The following is a 26,875-nucleotide window of genomic DNA, read 5'->3' as shown; positions in this document are numbered from 1 at the left end:
AGATATTAGCTACATATGTACATGTCAAAACTTATTCGCATAGCCCACATGACTATGTGCATGAGCTGTTCTTTGGCCCAAATTGCGACGACCAAAGCCGCAATCATTTGAGGCGTCCATTTGTCCCCTGTCCGCATAATTCTCCTCACACCTGACACCAACTCCAGCCTCGCGCCGTTGTCCCACGGCAGCAAATCGACGACCCCAGCCACCACGCAACGCCCGTCCATAGCCCAATCAAATGATTCCCATTTAATCACGACCGTCCGATCAGCGTTCGTACGCTGCCAGTTCATAGTCCAGTCCGCCGTGCGCTGTGACCAACGGGAAGCCAAGAAGTCCAAACCGGGTGGCATGATCCGTAAAAATATCCAAAGCCCAGACCCCTTAATAAAATGCCGTCCAATGCTTCACCCATATCCGCACCCACTTCCCCTGCTCGCCCCCTGAGACCCTGATATAACCCTCGCCACCCTCGTTCTCTCTTCTCCTGCGATGCCGAAATAATATGAGCCGAATTTATTAGATATTATTTTCAAAAGATTCGGTTATTAGTTCAGACAAAGGTCGCTCCTTCCCCGGGTCTTATCGACTACGAAAAGCGTGGCGACGCGAAAGAGATGGAGAGAGAGAGGAGAGCGAAGAAAGAGGTGACAGCACCCGGGAGGCATCGGAGCGGGGCGCCACCGCCACCGCGGGTGCACGGGAGGCATCGGAGCGAGGCGGCGCCTCCGGTCGCGGCGGTAGCGCCGCCGCCTCCTAGGGTTCCGCTGCGGCGGCTCCTCTGGGTGGCGTCCGTGGCGTGCGGCATCCAGTTCGGGTGGGCTCTCCAGCTCTCGCTGCTGACCCCCTACGTCCAGGAGCTGGGGATCCCCCACGCGTTCGCAAGCCTGGTGTGGCTCTGTGGGCCCCTCTCGGGGCTCATCGTCCAGCCCCTCGTCGGCCACCTGAGCGACCGCTCCACCAGCTCCTTCGGCCGCCGCCGCCCCTTCATCGCCGCCGGCGCCGCCACCATCGCCCTAGCCGTCCTCCTCGTCGGCTACTCCGCCGATCTTGGCCGCCTCCTCGGCGATCCTCCCAACGGACCCGGCCGTCCCCGCGCCGTCGTCGTCTACCTCCTAGGTTTCTGGCTCCTTGATGTCGGCAACAACGCCACCCAGGGCCCCTGCCGAGCCCTCCTCGCCGATCTCGCAGGTCCGCAATCTCTTTTCTCTTCCTTCTTGATTCCGTCGCGATGCAAGCTGAGCTTTGCAACGTCGCCGGCTTCCTGCGTTGCGATTTAGTAAAGTTAGACGGAGCCGAAAGCGACGTGGGCGTAGGAATCGGAAAAGCGATGCGCTTTCCCTCGGTTGGTGCCTTGGTGGTGGGTTCACCAAGGGCCATATTGCCCATCAAACCCCCAGCGGTTCGCAAAAAAAACCGGGTCGGGATAGGCAATGCATTTTAATGGCCTTGAATCTTTGATATATTTACCTAAATGCCATGCCATGGAATCGCTGCTTATGTCGTTCGCTTTCAGTTGAAGGCAAGATTTGCTAATTTTGAAGAAGGAGACGTGCGTCGGTAGCATCAAGTCGTTTTCTTAATGGTTCATAAATGCTGCCGACCAGAAAATTTTGTTTGCTCTTGTCTTTAGTCAATTTGTTGTTTATATATTTATGATTTATTAGTAAACTAGCCGGAGACCCGCGTCGTGCGGAGCCGGATGTACGAAAATAATTTTTCTTCTAAATCTGATCAGATTGAAAAAAATTATATATAAATAATAAAATAATATATATTCAAATTCTTAGGATCATTTTATATTCTCAACTATCTATATAAATAGTTTTAATTATAAAAATATAATAATACCATACATTAATAATATAATTTAATATGAAGAGGTGTTATTTTCAGATGGCACAACAAAACTCATTTGAGAAACTAAGTTGGGAACACTTCAATACTCCTTCACAGAGTATTATTTTATATATATATATCGGATTTGATTGGAACCTCATTTAATGGAGCTCCATTTTTGGTAAACACCAAAGAGAAAGAGAGTTGAACTAGTTTTAAGTTAGCTGACTTAATTTGGTAGGACTTGATGCCTTTATGATGTGCAATCAGTTGAATTTGTAATTAAGAGTGGAAAATGAGTGCAGAGGAACAAGAGAAGAGACTTTAGATCACTTTGAGAGGATCGGGGATCAGACTCTTTTAGGCTTTAGCCTACCACCTTACTAGCTTGCATGGATGGCCCATAAGCTTGGTAATTTATGAACTCCAAAGCTCCTAGACCTACAAATAGCTTGAAAGATTGAAATGGGAAATGTATGTTCTAAGGTTATTACCCTGATTACTTGCTTAGATGACATGCAGGCATTACCATCCGTAGACTTAAAAACTCATAGATATATAACAAGGAGAAACTGAAATGCAATATGGAATGCCTGAGGCTATTAACTTGATTCTGTGGATAAATGGTTTTCATCCATTAAAATTCATAGACTCCAGAATTCTTAGACCTATAAGTATAGAAATTGAATGGGGAAGTATTGGGTCTTAGGCTTTGTTACCTTGATTCTGTGGATAAATGGCTTGTAACCATTATAATTTATAGGTCGATTACTCTTAGGCCAATAGGAGTAGGGAAACTGAAATAGGAATCATGACTTTTAACATTTTGACTGAAATAGGAATCATTACTCTTAGGCCTATAGGATTTAGGGTAGTATAAGATATTCTTTCTTTGATAGGACTGGCCTTCAAAAAAACCACAGGAAATGATATGTTACTGTTAGTTGGATGCATGTATAGAATAGAAAGATGGGATAACTGATGCAGCACTACATGTTTCATTAACATAGCATCTGCCAGACTACTAGAAAATAACATTATAAGTACATGAAAGTGATAGGATCATAGGAATATTATGTTATACTAGGTCTTATCATTTGTTTCCCATTAATGTGCTCACCAAGCATTTTTGATTCATTACTAAGGCCTAAATAACTAATCCTAGTATTAATTGAAAGGTTCATAACTCAAATATATTGTAGTTTGAGTGGCTTCTGAGTTACTATTCTTGAGGGTCTTGGTACTTATGTAATGACATGCCTTAGACTGTCGAATTTGCTAGCATCTGTTCAGGTGCTGTGTCATATTACTTATGGTAGAGCACCTTTTTACCTCATTATAACCTGCAGATTTTGCAGGTATGTTTATTTGTGAAGCTTCCTTATTCCAATTCTGTTAACTTTTTCTCTAGAATGTTATCCTTTATAGTTAAATTTAGACTTTCTGGTTTTTACAATCAGGTTTTAACTTCTCAAATCTTATGCTTTCATCGATATTGGATACACTAATTTTTATGCCTTAGCATGCTAATCTGGTCTTTGATTGTCTTCCATTGGTAGGTCTTATGGGTTATAAGTAAGAACAGAGTTATAAACTAGTTGAAATTGAGCATGCCAGGCCAAGCTCAAACTCAGCTCATTCTGTAACTTTGTTGAGCTTGAACCAGCATATTTAGTTTAAACTAGACTTGAGCTTGTCATGAACAATTGCTTTAAGAAATCTAGTGGGAACAAGAGGTCCCTCAAGGCCTTTGTAAAAAAAATTTTGAGCTAATTTCTGCCGTTAACACTTAATATTAATTTGAAATACTTCTTCTGTGTATGAGTTTATGATAAAAAATAATTTTTATTTATATGCAATAAGAGTAACTATGTAATATATATTAATTATTTATACTCCTATTTCTAGCTTGATAATTCCACGTTCAAGCAGGTCAAGCCTAGCTTGACTTTAACACAGTACCTGAGTTTGAGTTGAATTTCTAGTTGAACACAACTGCTCAAAATGGGGCGCTTGTTTGACAGCCCTAGGTAAGATAACTTCTTCTCTGAAATAAAAGCTAATCCTATTGACCAAGCATGCCCTTTTGTTTTTCAATGCCTCCCAGTCCATTTTCAGATTTTAGGAATTTTAGTGGATAGAAGTTTTTGGAGGTTATATGGAAGGAAAAGATACCTTTTTCACTTTTTTTTTTCCTTTTTTTCTTTTGAGAAAGTTTTCTCCACCTTATATGTCTGTGGAAAATTTTAAGAGACCTTAAAAAAGACTTTAGCTAACTTGAGTCAAGTAAATGACTTGTTCAATATCTGGTTGGGGCAGTCAAATGATCCAACCTAATATATTCAGTTTCTGAGTCACTTCAGATTTGCCGCTCTACATGATGATTACCTAATAGATGCCTCCATTCTTTCTGTTATTTCAGGGAAGGATCACAGGAGGACTCGGATAGCTAATGCTTATTTTTCACTCTTCATGGCCTTGGGAAATATACTAGGCTTTGCTACTGGATCTTATAGTGGCTGGTGTACCCTCTTTCCCTTCACTGTCTCCTCTGCTTGCAGCACAAATTGTGCCAACCTCAAGTCTGCTTTTCTTCTTGACATCATTCTTCTTATCATCACTACTTATATCAGTATATCATCAGTCCAAGAAGCTCCTCTAAATTCTAGCAGTGTGGCTCCATACTCTGCTGAAGGAACAGAAGAGCAGCTAAACCATGGCCAAGAGGCTTTCCTCTGGGAATTGATAGGATCCTTTAGATACTTAACATTGCCTGTTTGGATGGTTCTGATTGTTACTGCATTTACCTGGATAGGATGGTTTCCATTTATTCTCTTTGACACTGATTGGATGGGCCGGGAGATCTATCGAGGCGACCCAGATGAAGGGCAAATATATCAAACTGGAGTGCGAATGGGGGCTTTTGCTTTGATGTTGAATTCTGTTGTTCTGGGTTTTACTTCAGTGGTGATCGAAAAACTGTGTCGGAAGTTGGGAGCTGGCCTCGTTTGGGGAATCTCAAACATTCTCATGTCTTTCTGCTTTGTAGCAATGCTCATAATATCTTATATTGCAAAAAATGCGGATTACCAAAGCAGTGGACTTCCTCCAGATGGCATTGTTGTCGCTGCACTAATTGCCTTTGCAGTACTTGGAGCACCGCTGGCAGTGAGTAAATAGCTTCAATATAAACTTCCATTAATTAGTAGTCATTTTAGCATGTTACTTTATAAAGAAGTTATCATTTTTGTAGGTGACATATAGTATTCCTTATGCAATGGTTTCTACACGAATCGAGTCTTTAAGGCTTGGTCAAGGTAGGTGCTCAATTTCTTCTCCCTGAATCTTTTGTATTTCATTACCTTGGTCTTTTATGTGCTTACTGACAATTAAATTGCAGGATTAGCAATGGGCATTCTAAATCTTGCGATTGTGATTCCTCAGGTAGACATGCTCTTACTGTAATATTCCTAAATTGTGTTTACCTAGTATCTTTTTTCCTTGTTATAGGACAAGTATTTGAGAATTCTATGCGAAATTGCATATGTTTCTTGTATTCTTGTTTTGGGAAATAAGGGGGCACGTTACTATCCTGTATTAGGCAACTCAAGTTCTAAAGAATGCTTCAAGATTTAAAGAAAGACTATGAAATTTAAATGTAATGAAAAGAAACCAAATGACTTGGTATCCTAAAGAAATCTATTGAGCATATAATGTGCAAGCTACGCTCATGTGCTTAGAACTCACATAATTCCACTGACCATTCAAGAGACTAAACCAAAGAAAGCAATTGCATATGTATAATATGCAAAGTAAAAGCAAGGCTTGCATCAAAGTGAAACCCATAGAAACAAGGGAAAGATTTAGAATGAAGATATTCTATGACATCCTATAGTATTGCAGAATTTTATAAGGATAAATTTATTCTCTTGTTTTTCAATTTTATTTTGGGTCATATTATTTTATTTTTTTAATCTTTGCATAGGAACTGTCCATTTTGGATTTTTGGACTATCATACCCCTATCTTCATGAATAGCATGAGAACTACTCTGCCTGTGTATTGACTTGTATTACTTTTGCATCAGTTACTTATCTGCGTGCTTTGACTATCACAATGTGCATTTATGAGATAAATGTATGTTCATTTGAGAGTATGGGTATTGTGCATTTATGAGCTAAATGTGTGTTCATTTGAGAGTATGGGTACGATGCTGCACTAAAGTCCAAAATGAACACTTTCTGTCAAAAAGAATGAAAGTGATCCATTTTTGTAAATGAAAATAAAGTCAATTTTTGTGGCAAAATTCCCATTCATTATTATGTAACTTAATTTAATGGAATAACGCAGAAAATGTTCCTCCCCACTGATAGCTACTTCATTATTTTGCTAGAAAGCTTCACACTTTTTTAAATCTCCATTAAACAGAATAAGGAAAAGGAAGTAACAAGGAAAAGGCACATCATTATGTAACTATAATCATGCAGACTTGTCACCATATTTTTGATGACTTCATGGATCCTCATCTGTAGCTTGCTCCTATCGAATGTTAGCTCTAGTGAGTTTGCTAACTTTTCCAAATCCTCTTTTATAACTTCATGGACGATGCTTGGGTATTCTTCCTTCATTCTAGACCCTTCAGCACAAATCTTATCACCTCACGGTTTTGGATTTTGCTTAGATCCTTGTGCTACATTTGGTTCTTGGAATGGGAGCTGGCATGGAATAGAAATTCAGCTTTGGCCCCTTGTCAATGTTTGGTTTGTGTAACAAGGAATGGAATTATGATTTCTTAAGGTTTATTATTCCCTTAAATGGAGGAATTCTCATTCCAATCTTAAATGGGAGAAATAATCATTCTTATAGAAATGAAAAATGTAAGATATTTCAAATATGAATTAATCATATTTCAAATATGATTTCTTATGGTAAAAAATAGGGATAAGTGACAAACTTTGTACAAATCATTTGGTGGCATTTGCAGTATAAAATAAGAATTCATAATTTAAATTCAATTGAATTTAAAAATGTTATTTTGAAAATGTGAAAAATCGATCACTCTAACATTATAGTGGTTGTTATTTACACATATATACATATAATGTAAAATTTAAATGGAGGCTTCAAAACTATTGTAAGTGTTGCATTATAAAATTTGATTCTATTCCCTGTGAAATATTTAAAATATTAATGTGAAATATTTTTAAAATATAATTAGTTAAAAATTAAACACTAGAATGGAATTTCTATTTCTTTCACATGCAATTTTTTGTTTCTTGACCAAACAACGGTATACGCATGGTTCGCCAAAACACGGTTCGGGGCATGCCGAACCATATTGGCAGCCGACTGGGATGCTTCCGACGTTCAAAATGAGATACCGATGAGGGGGCGAGGGAGAAGGAAAGAGAGGAAGAGAGAGGGGAAGGAGGAGGAGAGGGCCTCTGGAGGGCCATCAAGCTCGCTGCACATGGTGGAAGTTGGAGGTGGGCGAAGGGAGGGAAGGAGAGGACCTTGGAGGACCATCGAGCTTGCTACATATGGTGGAAGTTGGAGGTGGGTGGAGGGAGGGAGGAGAGGGAGAGGGAGAGGAGGCCTTTGGAGGGTTGGTGAAATTGCCTCGCCACCACTGAGGTTGGTGAAGGCCGGAGGAGGAGCTTCGCCATTCTCTCGATTGAAACAGGGACTTCGGCCTTTGTTTCCATCTTTTTTTGCGATTTATCGGGGGAAGTCGGCAATTGTATTGTTCACTTCACTTTTTTTTTTTTGAGATTTTTGGTTGAAGTTGGCAACACATTTGTTGACTTTATGCGATAAATTGCAAAAAATGAAAATAGGGGCCGAAGCCCATGTTTTGATCAGGAGGAGGGCGAAGCCTCTACTTTGACCTTGTTGGCCTCGACGGTAGCGAGGTAGCTTTGCTAGCCTTTTGGAGGCCTCCTCTCCCTCTTCCTTTCTTTCCTCCCTCTGCCCTCCTCCGGCTTCCACCATGTGCAGTGAGTTTAGCTGCCCTTGGTGGCTTCCAAAGACTCTCTTATTCCCTCTTCTCTCTAGCTCTCCCTTCGTCCTCTCTGTGTTAGTTTAGGTCCGCACAGAATGGCACGGGGGTGTTTCAAACTGTACCACTAATCGATCAGTTCAAACTCTGATATCCATACAGCAAACCATGGGTGTAGGAATGAAAATTTTGATTTTCTATATTTTGTTCCTATTTCATTTTCATTCTGATTCTATTTCATTCATGCGAACTAAAACATTCTTAATCGTGGTTCGCTGAATTGCCCTCAACCAAAGGGTTTGGGGTATGCCAAACCATACCAGCGGCTAACCAATGGGATTCAGACGTTCCATTCGAAACGCTGACGAAAACAACGTAAGGGAGAAGGAAAGAGAGGAAGAGAGAGAGAAGAGGGGAGGAAAGAAAATGAAAAGGTCGGCGATGGCTGATGGTGGCCCGTTGAGCTGCGAATCCTCTGGATCTCAGCAGTTCTCCGTGAGATGCGAAAAGAGAAAGAGATAGAGAGAGGGAAAGGGAAGGGAGTGAAGGGAGGGGAAGGCGCATGGAGGCCATCGGAAGGCCGTCGGAGGGCCGTCAGGTGGCCAACACCTGATGGCCACACAGCGGCCTCCCTCTCACCTCCCTTCCCCTCCCTCTCACCTCCCTTCCCCTCTCTCTCTTCTCATTTTCTCTCGTGGAGGACTGTGGAGCCCAAGAGGCCTCGACGGCCCTCCGGTGGCCATCGCCGACGTTTTCGTCGGTTTCCCTTTCCTTCTCTCTCCCTCCTTCCCTCCTCTTTTTCCCTTTTTTTCTCCCCAGTTCATCCTCCATTTTCGTGTCGGTTCGGGCTCGGTACGGTCCATTATGGTATACCAACTCGTATCGCCGGGTGGCCGGCTTAGGGTCCGATTTCAAGTTAGATATCCTTGGTCTTAATGCTTAATAATACCATATAAATAGGTTTTTCATGACTTTCTCTGAATTCTAAAGTATATTTATCTCTCACTTTATTGGTTGTAGCTTTGGTATACATTTAGGACTCGTTTGGTTGACGGAAAGTGGAGAGAAAAAGAGACAGTTCCTGGGAAGTGGAGAGGGGGCTCTTGTTTGGTTGAAGTTTTAAGAGGAGAGAGAGTGGAAAAAGCTCTTTCCATGGGAAGTCACTTCTCACGTTTCATGGAAAGTAGAAACCCATGGGAGAGATGGGTTCCCATGAGATGGAAAGTGGTGATATTTTTTTTTTTTCAAAATATCCTTTTAAAATCTACGGTTAAGATTTTATAAAATATCAATGAATAGTTAGGATGAAATACTGAATCGTGATATAATATTATACTAATATTATTTTAATATTTATATGAATATAATATAATATTGATATTAATATTATAATATTTATTATATTTTAATATTATTTTAATATTTATACAAATATAATATTTAATTAATATCACTATAATATTTACATTAATATATGAATATTTATATTAATATAATATTACATTTAATATTATGTTTATATCTATATTAATAAATTTATTATATTAAAATATTAATATAATATTAATATTTATATAAAGTTTAAGAGTAAAAAGGTATGGTCTTATATCTACTAAAGGTATAATAGGTATTTTATATAGTTTTTTCAGAAAAATGGATGCTCGACCAAACATAAGTTGCTTTGCAATAAATCACTTTCCCATGATCAACCAAACATGCGCAAATCCTACTTGTAGGAAATAACTTCTCAAGAAGTTAGAAAAATTGATGCTCGACCAAACATAAGCTACTCTGCAATAAATCACTTTTTCATGGTCAACCAAACATGCTCAAGTCTTATTCCTAGGAAATAACTTTTTAGGAAGTAACTTTCTGGAAAGTTACTTCCTAGGAAGAAAAGTTCTTCCCGCGAACTAAATGAGTCCTTAGGTTTTCATCTTCATTTGTGTCATGGCCATCTTTATTTGGACCTTGTATGTAACTTGTTCTTTTGAACCATGCGACATGGTGGGCCTCATTGTCATTTTTGTATGATATTTGCTTTGGTAGCTAATGAATATATCCTTAGATAACACTTGCACCTAGCCACTTCATTTGTGTAGCTCTAATGATAATAGTTGAGACTTTGCCAATTATTTTCCTGTGATAAGATAATGAACCAGTTGTATTATGATATCTCTTATTAGCTAGTTTTGACTGCCTCATTTTTATTTCCATGGAAAAAGGAAATTGCATTTCATACACTGGCTGTGGTTCTTTTTTTTTTGGCTTGATTCCATATATCTGATCTTTTCCATAGTTTAGATTTAGCATTTTACCTACTGGTCTCTAGACCAACCAATGTTGTATCACCTCAAGTTACATATAACACAATATCTACCTGGTTATTGAGAACAACTTCATCAATTACTAGTTTAAGGAGATTTTAAACATGATCTTAGAGCTGTCCTTTGATGCAAACCCAATGAAGCTAAAAAATCACATGTTGTTCCCCTGTCACCAGTGTATGTCCATGATGAATTCTAATGTATTGTTTACTTTTCTTTTTTGCTAAAAGCCCCTTCTAGGTTATAAAGTTCAATATGCTTGTTCATTAGTTCTTATTTGAAATAAAAATAATTTCTCCATACCATTTACAAAAATGTTTATTTTGAGTAGAAAATGTTTTTGTCCTAGGTTAATCTGCTTGGTAGTATGCAAGATTCATATTTCTTGTTCCAATTTAGAATAGTTGCCTTCCTCCTGAGGTTGCAAAATTGTAGGCTTATCATGAAATTTGAATAGAAAGGGTGTTGATTGGAAGAGCAAGATGAAAGCAAAAAAATTGAAGGAGCTCTTAAGAGTACATCAGAGGGGAGAAACTAGGAGGATTAGTACCATGGGTGTTTCTGTTTGCCAATTTTTTTGGTTCTTTTTCTACATGGGGTGATGATGTGCTTTGTTTCTCATTTCCAAAGGGAATGAGACTGGTGTTTTCTGGCTTCTAGTCATTTCATCTCATTGTTGGAGGAGGTGAGATGAGAGGGACAAAAATGATTCTTCATAAATCTTAATGCAAACAAATTAACCTCTGGTACCTTGACATATACTTCATTAACTCAATCAAGAAGCATGTGTTGATTCTATATCTTTCCATGAATTGCTTAAGCAAGAAAATCGCCTTCATGGTCGACCTATCATATAGAAAAATTGGTTTTATTAGATTATTATAATTTTCTATATGTTTCTTTGTAATGAGATTATCACTACCCTAAATAACGTCTCCATATGTTTTCTTTGATTCTATATGTTTATTTTGATTGCGGTATAGCACATATAGTGCTTGGTGATAAGGTTCAGTTTAGCAACCTAAGTTCATATGATGGACCGAGCAAGGTTTTAAGATTGTGTCAATTAAAATTTCTTAATCAGTATGCGCTCTGTTAATACTGTTGCCTTCCTGAGGGCAGCTTTGATTGATGGAATTTCCTAGGGCTGTGGGGCTGATGCATTTGGCTAGGGAACATTATCTCTCTTTTCTTTTCTTTTCCTTAAATTTATTTAACAAAATTTGCTAGGAGTTGCTTGAGAGGACTTAAAGGGCATAAAGAATCTAACTGATGAGGCTTGTGGAATGGTTCAAATTTTACTAAACCATTAACTTTCATATCGTTGTGCCTGTGATATACTCATTTTATATGAATTTTCTATTAAATAGGAAGTCTCTAAAGGTGCAGTCTATGAAATTTGAGTCACTGTGTGAAAAATGTCTTTGGTGGTTTAGTTGACATCCTTTTATTCACTCTGACCAACCTATCTCATCATTTTCTGTCCATTCCCACCTATGGTTGTGCTTTAGTATTTGAATGCCATGTGAGGTGGACATTGGATAAGTTCTTTGTGAAGCTTGTGTAATAGGAAAAACAGTGTGATTCTCTAACTTCTTTGTCTATGACATGCTCTTCACTTGGGAAAGCTTCAATGTAGGTTCTTCATGTAGTGGTTCTTTAATTTCTGTCTTCATGACTCTTGGTCTATATTTCAGTCTCCATGAGCTTTTTTTAACATCTGAAGTTGTGACAATTGCTTGTAATTTAGCAATCTGACATCACATCATTATTGATAGATGTTAATTTAGTGTGCGATGGTTAAAAGAGCTTCTTGTATTGGATATGCTAGTCAAGAGCATCGAATGAAACTCAACTGCTTGTTTGATAACATGAAAAAAGGGGAAAAAACAAGAAGAGAATACAAAAAGACTAAGGTAAAGAAAGGAATATGGAGTCCTTTATCTCTGATAACAATTTTGATGTAGGACCAAAATTAGAATCTGCTAGAATCTGGATCAAGAAATGACCTTGCTTTCTGCTGTAAGAAACAGGGAAGAAGGAATTCAGGTTTTCCACTCATCCCTATATAGAAAGACACCTAAACTACCGAAAAATTTAGATTCAAATGATTTTCTTGACTTTTTCAGTCCAACATATACATAAAGTAGGTTTCTTATGCACTAATACTTAAAACAAGATTAAAACTTATTCAAAAATTATCTAACCTAAAGGTTCTGACTTCTGAGTATATAAAAGCTCTCTAGAGTCAATTATTTTTTATTCCACATCAATTGCTTTCCACCTAAGATCAAATCTTCCAAGACTTACACTGCCGAAAAGAAATTGAGATGGGGAAGGTGAAGTTGAAGAATAGCTTTTGGTGAAATTAGTTTCCCTCAGCTGGAGATTTGGAAGAGTGTTTGTTTTGGTGTCTTAGAATTGATTGTCCTATTGAGTTTGCACGTAGGGATGCAAATATGTCATGTTAGCCTATTGGGTAGTGGGCTCACATAAAAGGTAAACTGGTTGAGTGAATGTTTTTTTCTCCCATTTGAGCAAGTGTAGGTCTGGCCAGGTACAGAACTTTTACCAAGTTAATCCTGGACCAACCACACCAGAACCAAACTAACTGAACGAATTTGGATATATACATGATAAAACCCACATCACATATGAAAAAGAGGGAGCTTTAAAATCCTGTCAGAGTTATTCTTTTATTAAGCAAACTGTAGTAGTGTCATTGTTTAGATAGTGCATATTTAAGTGAATAAGCAAGTATAAACCATCCTTCCAAGCTCGTGTTCACTTCTCTCTGAAACTTTGCAAGACCCAGATAATCCATCTTCCGTATTTACTTTTAATGTATTCATGCCCAAATCCTCCTCCTCTACTTACAATGCCCCTATCTTCCTGGCTATACTAGTCCTGTCTGGCCCTCCAAACTAAGTGCATTCTTACCTGTCTTCTATCTCCCACTTGTGAAGATTTTTGGCAAATGTTCCATAATTAATCCCTTTGTCATGAGGTTCAGTCTTAGAAACTCATCCTTATGTAACCTGCCTCAGGTAATTCATGATCAATGGGAGTCTAAGATTTTCTTGGTTTCAAATAATGAGACAGTTACTATTTCTTCAATTTCATAGCCCTTTGTCCTTACCTACCATTTGAATTAGTCTTACGGTTCAGTTTATGCTTTTATCTTTATTAAGAAAGATGCCTACAAGATTGGGTCTTAAGTTGAGCTCTCCTGAGAACAACGGAGTGGTGAGGTGACATGTTGTTCAGTTCCTGGAGCATATGTTTCAATAGATCAGTGTAGGGTCTAGAAGCTTAGATAAGAATTGGGGTTGTTTCTTTTCTATGTCACGTCGATATCATTATGTCAATCCAACACGAGTCTACAGAAGGAATTGCTTTAATCTACTTTAAATTATTTAATCTCTTTGTCTACATTTGTTGTGTCATCATAAAGTTTAACTTTAACTAATAATGAAATCTTAAACTTTGCTTCCACTTATGATGAGAATTCAAGTTTTCTTGTTTGGTAACTTGAGAATTCAAGTTGTTGGATGGGTAAAATTTTGCTGGAAGTTGATTATAATAAATTAAACTGGAATGTTGAATATATTAGGAAATTTATGAATACTTATATGCAAGTTAGGCTTAACAATGGAAGTATATATGATGGAGAATCACATTTGATGAAAATTATAACAAATATATTTTAATTTTTCTTTCCGTAACAAATTTCTTCCGCTTTCGTCTAATATACTTTCTTTGCTTTACTTTCAGTTATAGATTTTTATGGGGTTTCCAGCAAAAGTTTGTAATTTACTAATCTTTATAAACAGTACATTTCACTGGTTGAGATTATCAGGAAAAATTTTGCTTTTTGTGTCGTATTTTCATTTTTTTATCAAATTGGGGACAAAATGTAGATTTTTTTTTTCTCTAGATTTTCATCAATCTGTCTTTCTGATTTAGGATGATGTACTTTTTCTTTTTAAATCTTAATGAACTTATGAATAATGCACGAAGTTATTGGTTTTGGAAATCCAAATATTGAATGAGTGGTTCCCATAGACAAGGAATGCTACCATACTTTCAGTATTGAAGAACCATATCGCATGAACTGCATAGTTTATATTTGAAGTATCAGGCCTTTAATAAATGATATATTTTCTCTGCTGGAGCAAAATTCAAAATTGGTAGGATATGAGACCTGGTGCCTTGCTAAGCTGAACTCTGCAACCAATTTATTTGGTAACTGTTAACAACTGTCCGGCCTACCAAAGAACTTTCACATCATCTGCATGTAAATACAAGAGCTTTTTGATATAGAAATGGAAAATGAAGCTAGTGTTCAGTTACCATGCTTACTAATTGAGTATTACCTGCCTTTAACTGTTTCTGATGGGAATTGTGAAACATCAGGTGCTTGTGTCTCTGGGAAGTGGACCATGGGATCAATTATTCGGAGGTGGCAATTCACCAGCCTTTGCTGTAGCAGCAGTTGCAGCTTTTGGCAGTGGACTTTTGGCAATTGTTGGTCTTCCTCGATCTCAAATTGCAAGGACAAGGGGTCGCAGATAAGTATATTGTTGTATTCTTTTTGTCATTATGCTTCTTGAAATCTATACTGTTATTTAATAACCATTTCACATGGGAAAAGATGTAAATAATATGTGTCATTTGTTGAATAAAGCTGCTTATTCCTTTCCTGTCCGTCACTCTGCAATGATTTCTGCTTCTTTTAGCTGTCTTGTACACCTTAACCCTCGGCTTTCTGATTGTTTCACAAGCATTACCGATGTCTGAAACAAAATTTTTTATCTTCCAAAACCCAAAAGGAGATGCTATTAACAAGTGCCAAAAACACTCCCTGGTAAAACACCAAAAAAATGGGCCAGTATAGCTTCGACTTTATTGACACCTGCACTAATTCATGCATGGCCATCGTAGTGGGTTAAAAACCAGTTGCAAGAATTGCACCATAAAAGACATGAGATAGGCACGAATCCGTACTTGGGAGTTTTTTTTGCTTCGGTAGATGCTCATCTATGTGACAGAGCGCGAGATTTTACGTAGACTTGAAGACATATGCATTACGCCTTTTGGTTGGATCCAAGGGTTCCAATAGATGACATCAGAAGTAAGTCATGTTACACATCAACATAGGAAAATTTCTAGAAGGTGGAATATTAACATTTTCTAGAAATACCGATTTATAGCTATGCACAAAAGAACAATTCAGTGCACTTTTTTTTTTTTCATGACAGAATCTCCAAAACTATTCACCCTTAAAGAATTTAGCGTCCCAACCTCCAAATGATGGGTCACATTCTATGCCTGAAGATTAGCACAGACAGATTCTTCTCAGATGACTTAATGGAATGGTCCATCTGAGCCAGAATAACGTCCTCAACAAGGTGCCTTCTGTGGATGTTTGGATTGAGAACATTGTAGCCAACAAGTTGAGGATATGCTGATCAATGCTTTGATGGAGACATGCTTTGTGCTTCTGTTGATGTGAACTTTTATTTTTTCTTAGGCTGTCACAAGTTGTTCTTGCATCAGCATCTTGGAACAAATTCCTGGATTTGGGGCCATCACAAGGTTCTGAAAAAAAAAAAAAAATGGTTGCCTTGAATGCCCATGCCGTGGTGCGAGAACCTGTGATGTTAAAGCTTTCCTTCTGCAACCGCTACCACTTTCAGGTCTACGGCGTCCGTTACCTACCGACATCAGTATCTGCAATAGTTGACAACCTTCATAGATATTGAAACACATTCCATTGTCACGACTCATGACACAATATCTAGACGTGAACTAAAAGCATTTAGTTATTTCACATACTATATAATATATCTCCATGGACGGCTTAATTCTAATGGCCTGGCTATACAGTGATCAAATCTTTGATCTCATGGTCATCTTTAAGAACATTTTCCTGAAGAGACCAGTGCGAATACTGTGCCAACAGGCTATACCGTGTTTTCTAATTCATATTGCGCTCCTGACATTCCTATAGATATGCATGCATGCATACATGTATGTCATTAATTGAAAGTTACCTCAAGAAATGAGCCCTCGCCTGCCCACCGGTGCTGAGCCACAGCTACAAGATGATGTTTGGACTATGGTGTGGTCACCAGTAGCCAGGTATTGGGAGCACCACCCCAGCAGGTGGTAGGTCCACCGATGACCACAATTGGGCAGAAATGCAATCCCCTCTTTTTCATTTTGGGTTGGATAGACTGGAATCGCAATCGAACTCTACAGGAGAAGCACAGCTATCCCGAGAATATATTCTATCCATATTGCACGGGCTTTGAGAACATCACATTCCTAATCTGATAATAGGCAGAAAGATATTTAGCGTGTACCAGTCTCAATGCCCTTTTCCAATAGATGGTATGGCTAATTGCTATTATTATCATTATTAGTGCTAAAACTTAGTATGTGTGATGCAGATAAGGAGCAACATGGATGGTTATAGTCTCAAAGATAGGATATTTTAAAATCGGTTACGTTGTGTGTTAAAATAATTTCTGGACTCGTTTCTCTTCTGTGAAAGTTAATGCAGTGTGAGTGTAAATTATGAAACTTTGGGATGATCTGTAGATGATCGAAGGACGAATGCCCAGTCTGGCCCTCATCTGCTGTTCCGAATGTTTAATCTTTGGACACCTGCCTGTGAGGAAAGAAGAAAAAGGAGTTGCCGTTCTGCTGGACCCAAGTCAATGAGCAAAAAAAAGTGTCCCCTCTTGTCTTTTTGCTGAAAAGATGATTTCCCATCAAATTCGCTGTCGATCAAACATATACGACAGTCCGAAAAGTAGAGAAGGAACAACTAGAAAATATGGTTCTCAAGGATGGGAGAGGGGAGGAATGAGAGATGAGGATTACATGGATATAAGCTGAAAGGTTGTTAATGCCTTCATCATGTCTTCAACCTTCAATATTGAGACCCAGTCGGAGATCGGAAACCATGCCGGCCACCGGACTCCTACCCCATCTAAAACCAGTTAAGGGTGCGTTAGCTATTTCTCTCACGAGGTCATGACCAAGACTTGTTTCCAACACCATCATTGTATCCTGGCTTATCTACTCAAGCATGCTAATTTTAGTGCATGGATGTGGTCGAGTCAGATCAAGTTGAGGCTGCACCTGGAAAAAGGTGCTTAGGGTGGGGTCAGGTTTGGCTAAGAACGACCGAATCGGTTTGGAAATACTTTATCTAGTTTGGACCTTAATCCCAAAATAGGCCTGTCAGGCTAGGTTGTGGACACCCGTGATAGCTGTCGTGCATCAGTTATCTAGCTTTGGACCACCGTATACGTTATCTGGTTTTAGAAAGCTGGGCTAATTCTAGAATAGCCCAAGAAGCGGATCCATTGCAACCCAACAAGAAGAAATATTAAACAAAGAGAGATAAAGTGGGTGGGAGAGAGTGACAAGGGAGGTGGCCTGCCAACCCTAAGGCGCCCACCCACTTGGATTCATGCGCATGGCATAGCCGATATATAAAAATACACGCAACGATAAACAAACGCATGCCTTCGGCTCTCCGTTTCAGCCCCACCGCTCCAACCACAGCTGGAGAGACACGTGCCTCCTGCCATGTGCGTGGGTTTCACCAGCTGATCCCTGGGCGGCAGCAGCTCACCCTGCTCTGCGACAAACGCTCTCTGTGCATTGTGTGAGAGCTGAACGAGAGTGTGCCAACTTGTTCATGTTGTACTGGTGGGGGGCTGCCTCTCTCTCTCTCTCTCTTTCTTTATCTCTATCTCTCACTGTTATCTTTCAACAGTGCGCCAACTTGTTCTTGTGGGAGGCTGACCCCCCCCCCCCCCCCCCCCCCCCCCCTCCTTCTAAGGGCAGGCAGAGGCTCTTCATGCTGTGGAAAGGGATGCAAGGAACAAGTGGTCTCTATTGGAGCACGTATGTCCTCTGTGTTCCCTATCTTCCAACTGCTTCCCCCCCACTATACCACTTAGGATGAATGCCACAACTCTCCGATTGTTTCCCCGCTTCCTTCCCGATGCAAACGTGGCAGAACATGATTCGACCACCTCCTTGTTAATTGTAGCAACGCTCCTTTGCCACATCGGCAAGGGAACATTGTGAGTGAGAATAGGAGCAGGGCGTTGTAGCATCACACTATCAGTTATCCTCCACTTACACCCATTCTCCCCCTGCCCTTCAAGAGAAGAACGTTGATTAGATCATCAGATCCTATTTTAGCTTTGCAATTAAGCATGCTATGGTGGTATTAATTAGGATTGATGTCCCAGGGAAGGTCCTGTATGGTGCCCTGCTAACCAATGTGTTTACAAGTTGTATCAAGGACATTATCTAGAAGCTCGATTGGGAGCTCTAGGACCCATTAAGGGTATATTTAGTTCGTGATCAGAATTGAAATCCAAATCAAAATCGAAATAGAGTGGAATGAATGAGAATCTATATTTTCTTGAGACATTTGGTTCCTGATGGAAATCAGAATTAAAATGAGAATCCATATTTTCCCGAGACATGTGGTTCCTGATGGAATTAGGGCATTTCCATTTTACTTTGAAATCGAACTAGAAATAAGAATGGAACTCTCCGATTAAACGGTCCGAATGGAAGTCATTTGTTCCCATTCTTATTTAAGAGTCCAAATCTCTCCAACCAAATATACCCCAGATGTTTCGATAATTTCAAAAAACTAGAACGATCCTTGGAAATTATGTGAAGCCTTGGAGATGAAGAGGGCTTGAGGCACACGTCTTCGACACAAGAAGCCTTCTTTTTGGGGAGGGCATTAACATTTTAGAGCAAGTTGGAGAGGGAACAAATGCAGGTGCTATCAAAACTAACAACGAGGCCCACTCCCTCTGCCCTAGCAAAAATCCCACTAATTAAAGACGGGGGAACTGGAGACTCTTAGTTGCCTAAATATTCCAACAGAACCCCGCTAATGGAGCACCAACTTTTGCAATTTTTTTCCTTTTTTAAAGAAGAAAACAAAGTAAAATCCCTTGAAGAAAAATATCAAGGAAATATTGATAATAATAATAATAATAGAACCAGAGAAAAAAGAGAAGGAAACATTAATTAGCAAAAGCCAGAGAGACCTTTCCTATAACAGTAACTGATACAGAGAAAGAAGGAAAAGGCAACGTTACTAAAAGCTCAGAATTACCTCCTTTCAGTGACAACCAGATGATGCCCGAAAAACATGGGCTGCCGAGCATTTGCATGACACATGCATGGAGGATTCCTTTTTCCACGATTCGGTTCGAGCACAAAGCTACAGTGTCCAGAACGCAAATACTTGGGGAATTGAGAGAAGGTTATTCCTTGGTTTGCGCCCATATAAAATAGCATTTTGAAATAGTATAGAGTAAAAGAAAAGGATGGTCGAGAGTAAGAAACAAAGTAGGAGAAAAGAAGTGAAGTGGTAAAGATCCTATCATAGGAATAGGCCAAAAGACACTGGCATCAGCCCGACCAATCAGCTTATTATATATTTCTATAGATAAGGATCCTCCCGTTCTACCCCCTTGTTAAGAAGCACATACATCGTTTGCTTCCTTCTTTTTTCCCACAATTCCTACATATCATATTTATTCCCCCCCCCCTCTCTCTCTCAAACACACACACGCACGCACGCACGCACGCGCGCGCGCAGAGAGAGAGAGAGAGAGAGAGAGAGCTCAAGGCTTAACACACAAGGTGCTTTGAAATTTACCTGTTCTTCGTCACAAAAGATATTTACTATTCTTCAAGCAGAATTGACACGTGTGGAAGAACCTCCTAGGCTGTGCTTCCCCCACCTTGTATATAAGCATCCTCAGTCCACCCAGTGCAAAACCAGGAGCTAAATTAAGGCACCCCCCAAAGCAAAACAACTCCAAGCCTCCAAAACCCTCATGAGAATCCAAGTCTAGTAGAAAAGATCAGGAAGAGGGATAGAACACAAGTCTCGTGCAAACCAAACAGCATGTGCAATACCGCGCCCTCCGCTCCGCTCTCTTCCTCCACCAGAAAGACCAACCTCTTAATGCACGAACACTCGGAAGAGGACCTCCAAAGATGGCCTACTCTCCGCGAGGTAACCTGCAACCAACCAACCAACCCCTTCTGCATACCTATAACTTACGCTCTTCTATTATATATATGTTAAGAGCTGAAAGAAGCTTCTACTTGGAAGCAGAGAGAAACTGATCTCTGCTGATATGAATTGGGTTCAGGTGGTAGAGGAAATGAGAGCTATAGGAAAGATATCGATCCCCACAGCTGCAACTGGTCTGGTCCTCTATTCTCGTGCCATGATCTCGATGCTCTTCCTCGGCTACCTTGGTGATCTCGAGCTCGCAGGTGGCTCCCTCTCCATCGGCTTCGCCAACATCACCGGCTACTCGGTCCTGGCAGGCCTTGCCATGGGCATGGAGCCCATATGTGGGCAGGCCTATGGTGCCAAGCAGCGCAAGCTCCTGGGCCTCACCCTCCAAAGAACCATTCTCCTCCTCCTCTCTGCTTCCCTTCCTATCTCCTTCCTTTGGCTCAACATGAAGAGAATTCTGCTATGGTGCGGCCAGGATGAGAAAATCTCCTCCACCGCCCACACCTTCATCATCTTCGCTGTCCCGGACCTCATCCTCCTCTCCTTCCTCCACCCTCTTAGAATCTATCTCAGATCGCAGAATATAACCTTGCCGGTCACCTACTGCTCCTTCATCTCCGTCTTCTTCCACGTCCCGTTAAACTACCTCCTCGTCGTGCACCTGAGAATGGGCATCGCTGGTGTGGCCTTGGCAATGGTCTGGACTAATCTGAATCTCTTCCTTTGCTTGCTTCTCTTCATACTTGTCTCTGGAGTCTACAGGGACTCATGGGTCAGCCCCAGTGCCGACTGTCTCAAAGGGTGGTCGGCGCTGCTCAGGCTCGCCGTGCCGACCTGCGTCTCGGTGTGCCTCGAATGGTGGTGGTACGAGTTCATGATAATGCTGTGCGGCCTGTTGGTGAACCCCAAGGCCACCGTGGCATCCATGGGAATACTGATCCAGACGACGGCCCTGGTCTATGTCTTCCCCTCGGCACTCAGCCTTGGGGTGTCCACCCGGGTGGGAAATGAGTTAGGAGCAAATCGGCCGGCCAATGCCCGAGAGCTACAATTGTGTCCTTGGCCTGCGCACTTGTCCTCGGACTAATGGCCATGGCGTTCACGACCTCGATGAGGCACCGGTGGGGGAGGCTGTTCACCAAGGATGAGAATATTTTGGAGCTCACCGCGGTGGCCCTGCCAATCGCCGGACTCTGCGAGCTCGGCAACTGCCCGCAGACGACCGGTTGCGGTGTGCTGAGAGGGAGTGCAAGGCCGACCACTGGGGCTAATATTAATTTGGGCTCATTCTACTTGGTCGGGATGCCGGTCGCCATTTTGATGGGGTTCGTCGCCGGCATGGGCTTCGCCGGCCTGTGGTTGGGACTGCTTGCGGCGCAGGCATCATGTGCGACGTTAATGGCGTATGCGCTCATTATGACGGATTGGAAGGTGGAGGTGGAGAGAGCTAAGGAGCTGACAAAGGCTTCTAATTCTTCTTCTACTGCTACCCTTCCTATAACTAATGATTCTAATGGCAATGGCATTGCTATTCCAGCTTCTAATTATCAAGATGGCAAGAAGCCAGCTAATTTGGAAGAGATTCTGTGCACTGAAGATGATGGCAAGAGTGCTCCTTCGGAGACAGATCCTCTCATTTCTGCGAAATGAGTGGGAGTTGGAGATCTTTTTGATGGGGTTTTTTTGGAGTGCCTTTCCCCTTATTTGTTTTCGGCTTGTTTTTATTACTCTAATCTCATGTATTTAGTTGACACTATAGATATGAAACTATTTTTCCATTTTTGCAGTCTTCTTCTTCTTCTTCTTCTTTTCAAAAAAAAAGAAAAAAAAAATTATTGATAGGGTTTGGGGTGGTGATGGAGATGCTTATTTTAAGGCTTGAGCTAGAATATGCCATTCCATATGTTTCATACTATTCTAAACTTCAAAATGAGACAGTGGCGCACACCAACCATCGCATTAAAATTGCACCCTTTCATAGGTTGATATTCTGTGGAGTGCCTATTCCATTAGAAAGTAGATGCCCTTATCACTTTAACATTCCTTTCCCATTTGCTGGTTTTTCTTAAAGGAGTTCGCTTTATAAAAAACCAGCTCATGAGCTCTGTTAGCTACATTCCCCTCCAATCTAATGACCAATCTATTCACCGCATAATAAGATGTTTTTTAGTGTTCTTTTAGCAATATTCCATTCTTTGATGGCCGGTGGCTTGGTTTCAGAACACCACTGCATGAATTATTCTCCACAGCCCAAACTCCAAGACAAGGAAGAAGAGCTTAAAACTTTTTAGGGCTGCATTCGCATGTGCTACAGAATCATGGCTTTTCATAATTTTACATGTTGTTTATGTTAGAACTTATGCTTTTATCATGATATAGCATGTTTGTTGGTGCAATGTTTCAAAGTCTAGAATCATGAAATTAAAGATTTCCACATTGGCTCCACCACCCCAAGGAGAATTTTTTTTTTTTTTAGAAGAAAAAAACTCCACTTGAGCTGGAGTTTTCCAATTTCATGTTATTCTCTCCACCTCATATTACTTTTTTCCACCTTCAACATTCTCTTTGTACCAACGAGATCCACCTCTTTTTTTTTTTTTTTTTTTGTTCAAAAAAGAGTTGTCGAAAACTTTAAAGCTTCGAAAAAAAAATCGACTTAGGATTGTTCAAAAATAAAAACGCCAGATGTATTTATAATGGACACATTCTTTGGCTCAGGATCATTTCATGAGAAGAGTACTTATCCTCTTGAATAATGCATGTGTATGGGTGCATATGAGAGAGAGAGAGAGAGAGAGAGAGCTATCTACTCAGATGGTGATAAATGATAGTGGGAGGCAATAGTAGAAAAGGTCCTCAGGGAGAGGGAGGGGGGTCCCCTGCTACTAACCGAAGAAACAATATCCTGCTATTATTACTTGTGTCTACTTCTCAGATGACAAAATTCTCAGCAGTGCTTCTGAAGAGAAAATTTACAAACAGTACTTCCAAATAGTCCCCACTCGCTCCACCTTTTCCTCCCACTCTCTTCACCTGCTCCAATGAAACAAAAAAACCAGGCAAGATCTGATGTGCCTATTAGCTTTTTTACTGAATGTTACACCTCATCTTTTGGAAAAATCTTTCCTAGCTTATGCTCTCATCTCGTTCTTTCTCCCCTCTTATCCGTGCTGCTCTACTTTTCTTCTTTTTTTCTCTTGTCTCCATCTTTGGTACCATTCTTAGTACTCATATAACCATTTGCTAGTTATCAGATTTTGCCATGACGTTAGGAGAAAAAGGCGACTAGACGGATCTTTATGCGGCTGCCTCTTGGCATCTTTTGGCAATGTCATTGCTGATTAAAATGGCCATTGCATGGACCAATAGCATGTGATGACATATCACAAGGCCAGAGGGTGTTACACACATCATAACGGAGGAAAAACAGGTGCATGCATTCCATGTTCATGATCTTTTTGTTGCAAGCGTGTCAGGCTCAAGTGCAATCATCTTCTGGTTTGCCATGATCACTTAAAATCATATGATTTTTAAACAAAAACAGAGACATGAAATTAAATGGAGTAGTCCATCAAATGATCCCTTATTTATATTATCACCGCAAATATGAAACTTCGAATTTTTCGTTAAAAAAAAAAAAACAGGAAAAGTGACGTGAACGTAACTCAAAATAACACATCATGCATGTAGTACCCATCCAATGCTATCATGAGGAATTCCTCTCTCTTAAAATGATCTCATATATATATATATATATATATAGATTTTTTTCTTCGAAAATGAAATATATAAGAAGGATAAAATATTTGTCAAATATCTGAGTGAGGACTGCATCAAATTCAGCATCTTGTATCAGCGCAAGACCAGTTGGAATCCTCAAAAGATGCCACTTGAATTTACAACTAGAGGATTCAGGATTTAGGACAATAGGACTCGAATAGAAAACCAAATCAAGTAGGATTAGGAAATGTACCATCCAAAAAGGCAAACTCCATGACATTGACTTATTAGTCAACACATGATTCAAAATGTGTCACATCTTGAAATCAGGATGTGAAGGTTGAAACATGCTTGCTTGCCACATGAATAATTTCTGTCACGATTAGTGTAGTCCAATAAAGATCAAATAACTGCTAGGACAAGCTTCAGACACAATGTTGACTGATCACATGATGTTTGTGTACTTGCACTAAGCTTCTCACTTTTCGAATCATTTACATTCTTCCAATATTCAAAAAAACAAAAAAATCATTTAAATTCTAGTTGTTGTGAAATAGAACCAAAGTACATTATCATGTAATGATAAATATAACACCTTCTTCGATGCATATGTTGACAATGGAACATGTTTAAAGAAACAAAGTCTAAAGGAGCTAAAGAATTATTAACATGCAGTTTTGTAACCAGACCAACTTATTATCTTTCCATCTCATATGGAGGCGTCTTCGGTGCTCAAGTCGACCCCACTTGATTGGAACCTTACCTTGGACCCTATGGTTGCCATGAAGGATGCCATATGCTTTCTGAAATCTAATTCAAATAATTTTAAATGGTTGCAAGAAACAAAAGTGAGCTTTGTTCGCGAAAGTAATCAAGTTAAGACAATCATAAGAATCATCATCACTTAGTAGCATTCTAATGATATTGTGCCACGTGGCAGCTGAACATAACTTTATTTTAAATAATGAGGAAAAAGTAATTGGCAGCCAGAAATGCAACATTGTCGTACCTTGAACGAACACCTTCTATCACTGAGAACATGCATGATACATTTTTTTCACCTTTTCTAATTAAATAATGCATATATTGCAATCAAGGGGGGTTAATTGGTTCAAGTGGCAACTTTGGTGGGGCATGCATGGGAGCTCCCTGTGAGGCAAAAGAAATAAGAGGGCAAGGCATGAAGAGAGAGAGAGAGAGAGAGAGAGAGAGAGAGAGAGGCAGCGAATAGAAAAAATGACCACCTTTCATTGTTTCTATAGCGTTATCCCTTTGCCATGCCTGAAACCAGCATGAGTTAGTCCACCCACATCTATATGTCATGTCAAGCCCCCTTGCTAGGCCAGTGAGTGCTCCTTATCCTCTCCCACCCCAAAGCAGAGAATCCCAGAACAAGTTGAAGTTGCCTACCACCAACTTCTCAAAAGAGCTATGATGGGGGAGCTTGAGCTTCCCTTGTAGGCAGTCCCCCTTGTGTCTCCTCAACTCACACTTATCTCCTCCCCACCGCCCATGGCCTTTGTCCCCATAAGGCTAAGGAAGCTACAATAGGTTGCATGTCCCCAAATTGAATTGGAATAAAAAAAAAAAAAAAAAGGTTCCAGAGCTATTAGCCATTGGGCTCCACTGACATTCAGGTACAGACCATGTTTCCCTTCATAATGTGGTAGCCCTTTCCAGAGCTCCATGGATAATTGTATGCATGTCACTCTTTACCTTAGGTCAGACTATGTGTCAAAACTTCAAAGAATCATATGAATATCCCACATCTTGGGTACTCATGCATACTTGACACAAGGGTTATCTAGCTAGGAGAGGCCAATGACACCGCCAGACCTCTATAAAGGCCAGGAGTACTGCAAAAAAGTTGAGGAGGTTGAGACCTCTCTAGCTCAATGGTCCAGAAATACTTGGAGGATGGGGCACTTCACATCAGCATGTGAACCACTTCCATCCACCCAGGACAGTAGATTTTTCAATAAAAGTAACACTTTCAGAAGGTAAGAATTCTAAGCTCGAATGGATCAATACAAACATCCACCAAACCCACCCACAAACACATTTCAAACTTCTGCGCTTTGACCATGGTTGGAACACGGCAAGCATGAAAGTTATGTTACGTGTGATGCTTCTCTTATCTCATGGCACCACATAATTCTCAGCTCGATCTCATGGCTAATCGCTCTCAAAGAAAGAGTGGTAGACCAGCCGCCGACCAACCGGACTACCAATGTGGGTCCGGGCACTGACAGTGATTTGATTGGAAGCAATAGGCGGGTGCCACCCTTGGGGAACAAATGGCCATCAACTTTCCTTTTATCAGGCAACTTGGTGTGGAACACTAGGTCTGTCGCTTTCTCTTCACCACAGTAGCTTGCGGTCTCTCTAATTAGAATCGACTCATCGAGGCAGTGGTGATGTTGTTTTTAATTTTTAATTTTTTTAAAAAAACTTCAATTCCGGTTCCACTCTTCTCATAGTCATGCTTTATCATTCAATCATTTCCTCTCTTGATAACGATAAAATAAGATATCTCCTTTAAGTAGCTAGCTAGAGACATCAATGGAGGATGAAAGTTAAGGCTTGGGCTTTAGAAGCACGACACGTGACTTGAGCATCTTTGGCTTTGAAGCAAGAAGAGAGAGAGGATGTTGACTAAAGTTTGACCAGGACCAGAATGTTTTACTTCTGAAAAAAAATAGTTGGACAATTGGAACCTTAAGCATTAAAAAACCTAAATGGGTTAAAAGTTGGAAGCAAGGGAATTTCAAAGGACTAGAGACTGGGAGAAATGGTGGACCTTGAGGACCACTGAGTAAAAGAGAGTCCCGCAAGACATAAAAATAGAAAGAGAGTATCTTCTTTAATAGAAGATATGGAAACGCAAGAGAATCTT

At 40.2% G+C, this 26,875-nt stretch overlaps 3 protein-coding genes across 3 annotated transcripts in view; all 3 read left to right on the top strand.

Annotated features, from left to right (window-relative positions):
- Positions 1-26,875, top strand: part of LOC105055920 (L-galactose dehydrogenase) — a 135,991-nt gene that overhangs the window by 14,515 nt on the left and 94,601 nt on the right. The window lies entirely within an intron of this gene.
- On the top strand, positions 457-14,869 carry LOC105055917 (sucrose transport protein SUT2). The gene is made up of 5 exons (XM_010937946.4): positions 457-1,194; positions 4,265-5,010; positions 5,096-5,159; positions 5,243-5,286; positions 14,583-14,869. Exons 1-5 carry the CDS (start codon positions 621-623, stop codon positions 14,739-14,741), a joined length of 1,587 nt encoding a protein of 528 aa, XP_010936248.1. The 5' UTR covers positions 457-620; the 3' UTR covers positions 14,742-14,869.
- On the top strand, positions 19,899-22,037 carry LOC105055918 (protein DETOXIFICATION 48-like). Its single transcript, XM_010937947.4, is given in 3 exon segments — positions 19,899-20,247; positions 20,387-21,299; positions 21,302-22,037. Coding segments are annotated over 3 exon segments (1,632 nt in total). The 5' UTR covers positions 19,899-20,136; the 3' UTR covers positions 21,910-22,037.

Source organism: Elaeis guineensis, chromosome 13 (assembly GCF_000442705.2).
Source record: "Elaeis guineensis isolate ETL-2024a chromosome 13, EG11, whole genome shotgun sequence".
In the NCBI taxonomy this organism is placed as follows: Eukaryota; Viridiplantae; Streptophyta; class Magnoliopsida; order Arecales; family Arecaceae; genus Elaeis; species Elaeis guineensis.
This window is presented reverse-complemented; position numbering and strand designations above follow the sequence as displayed.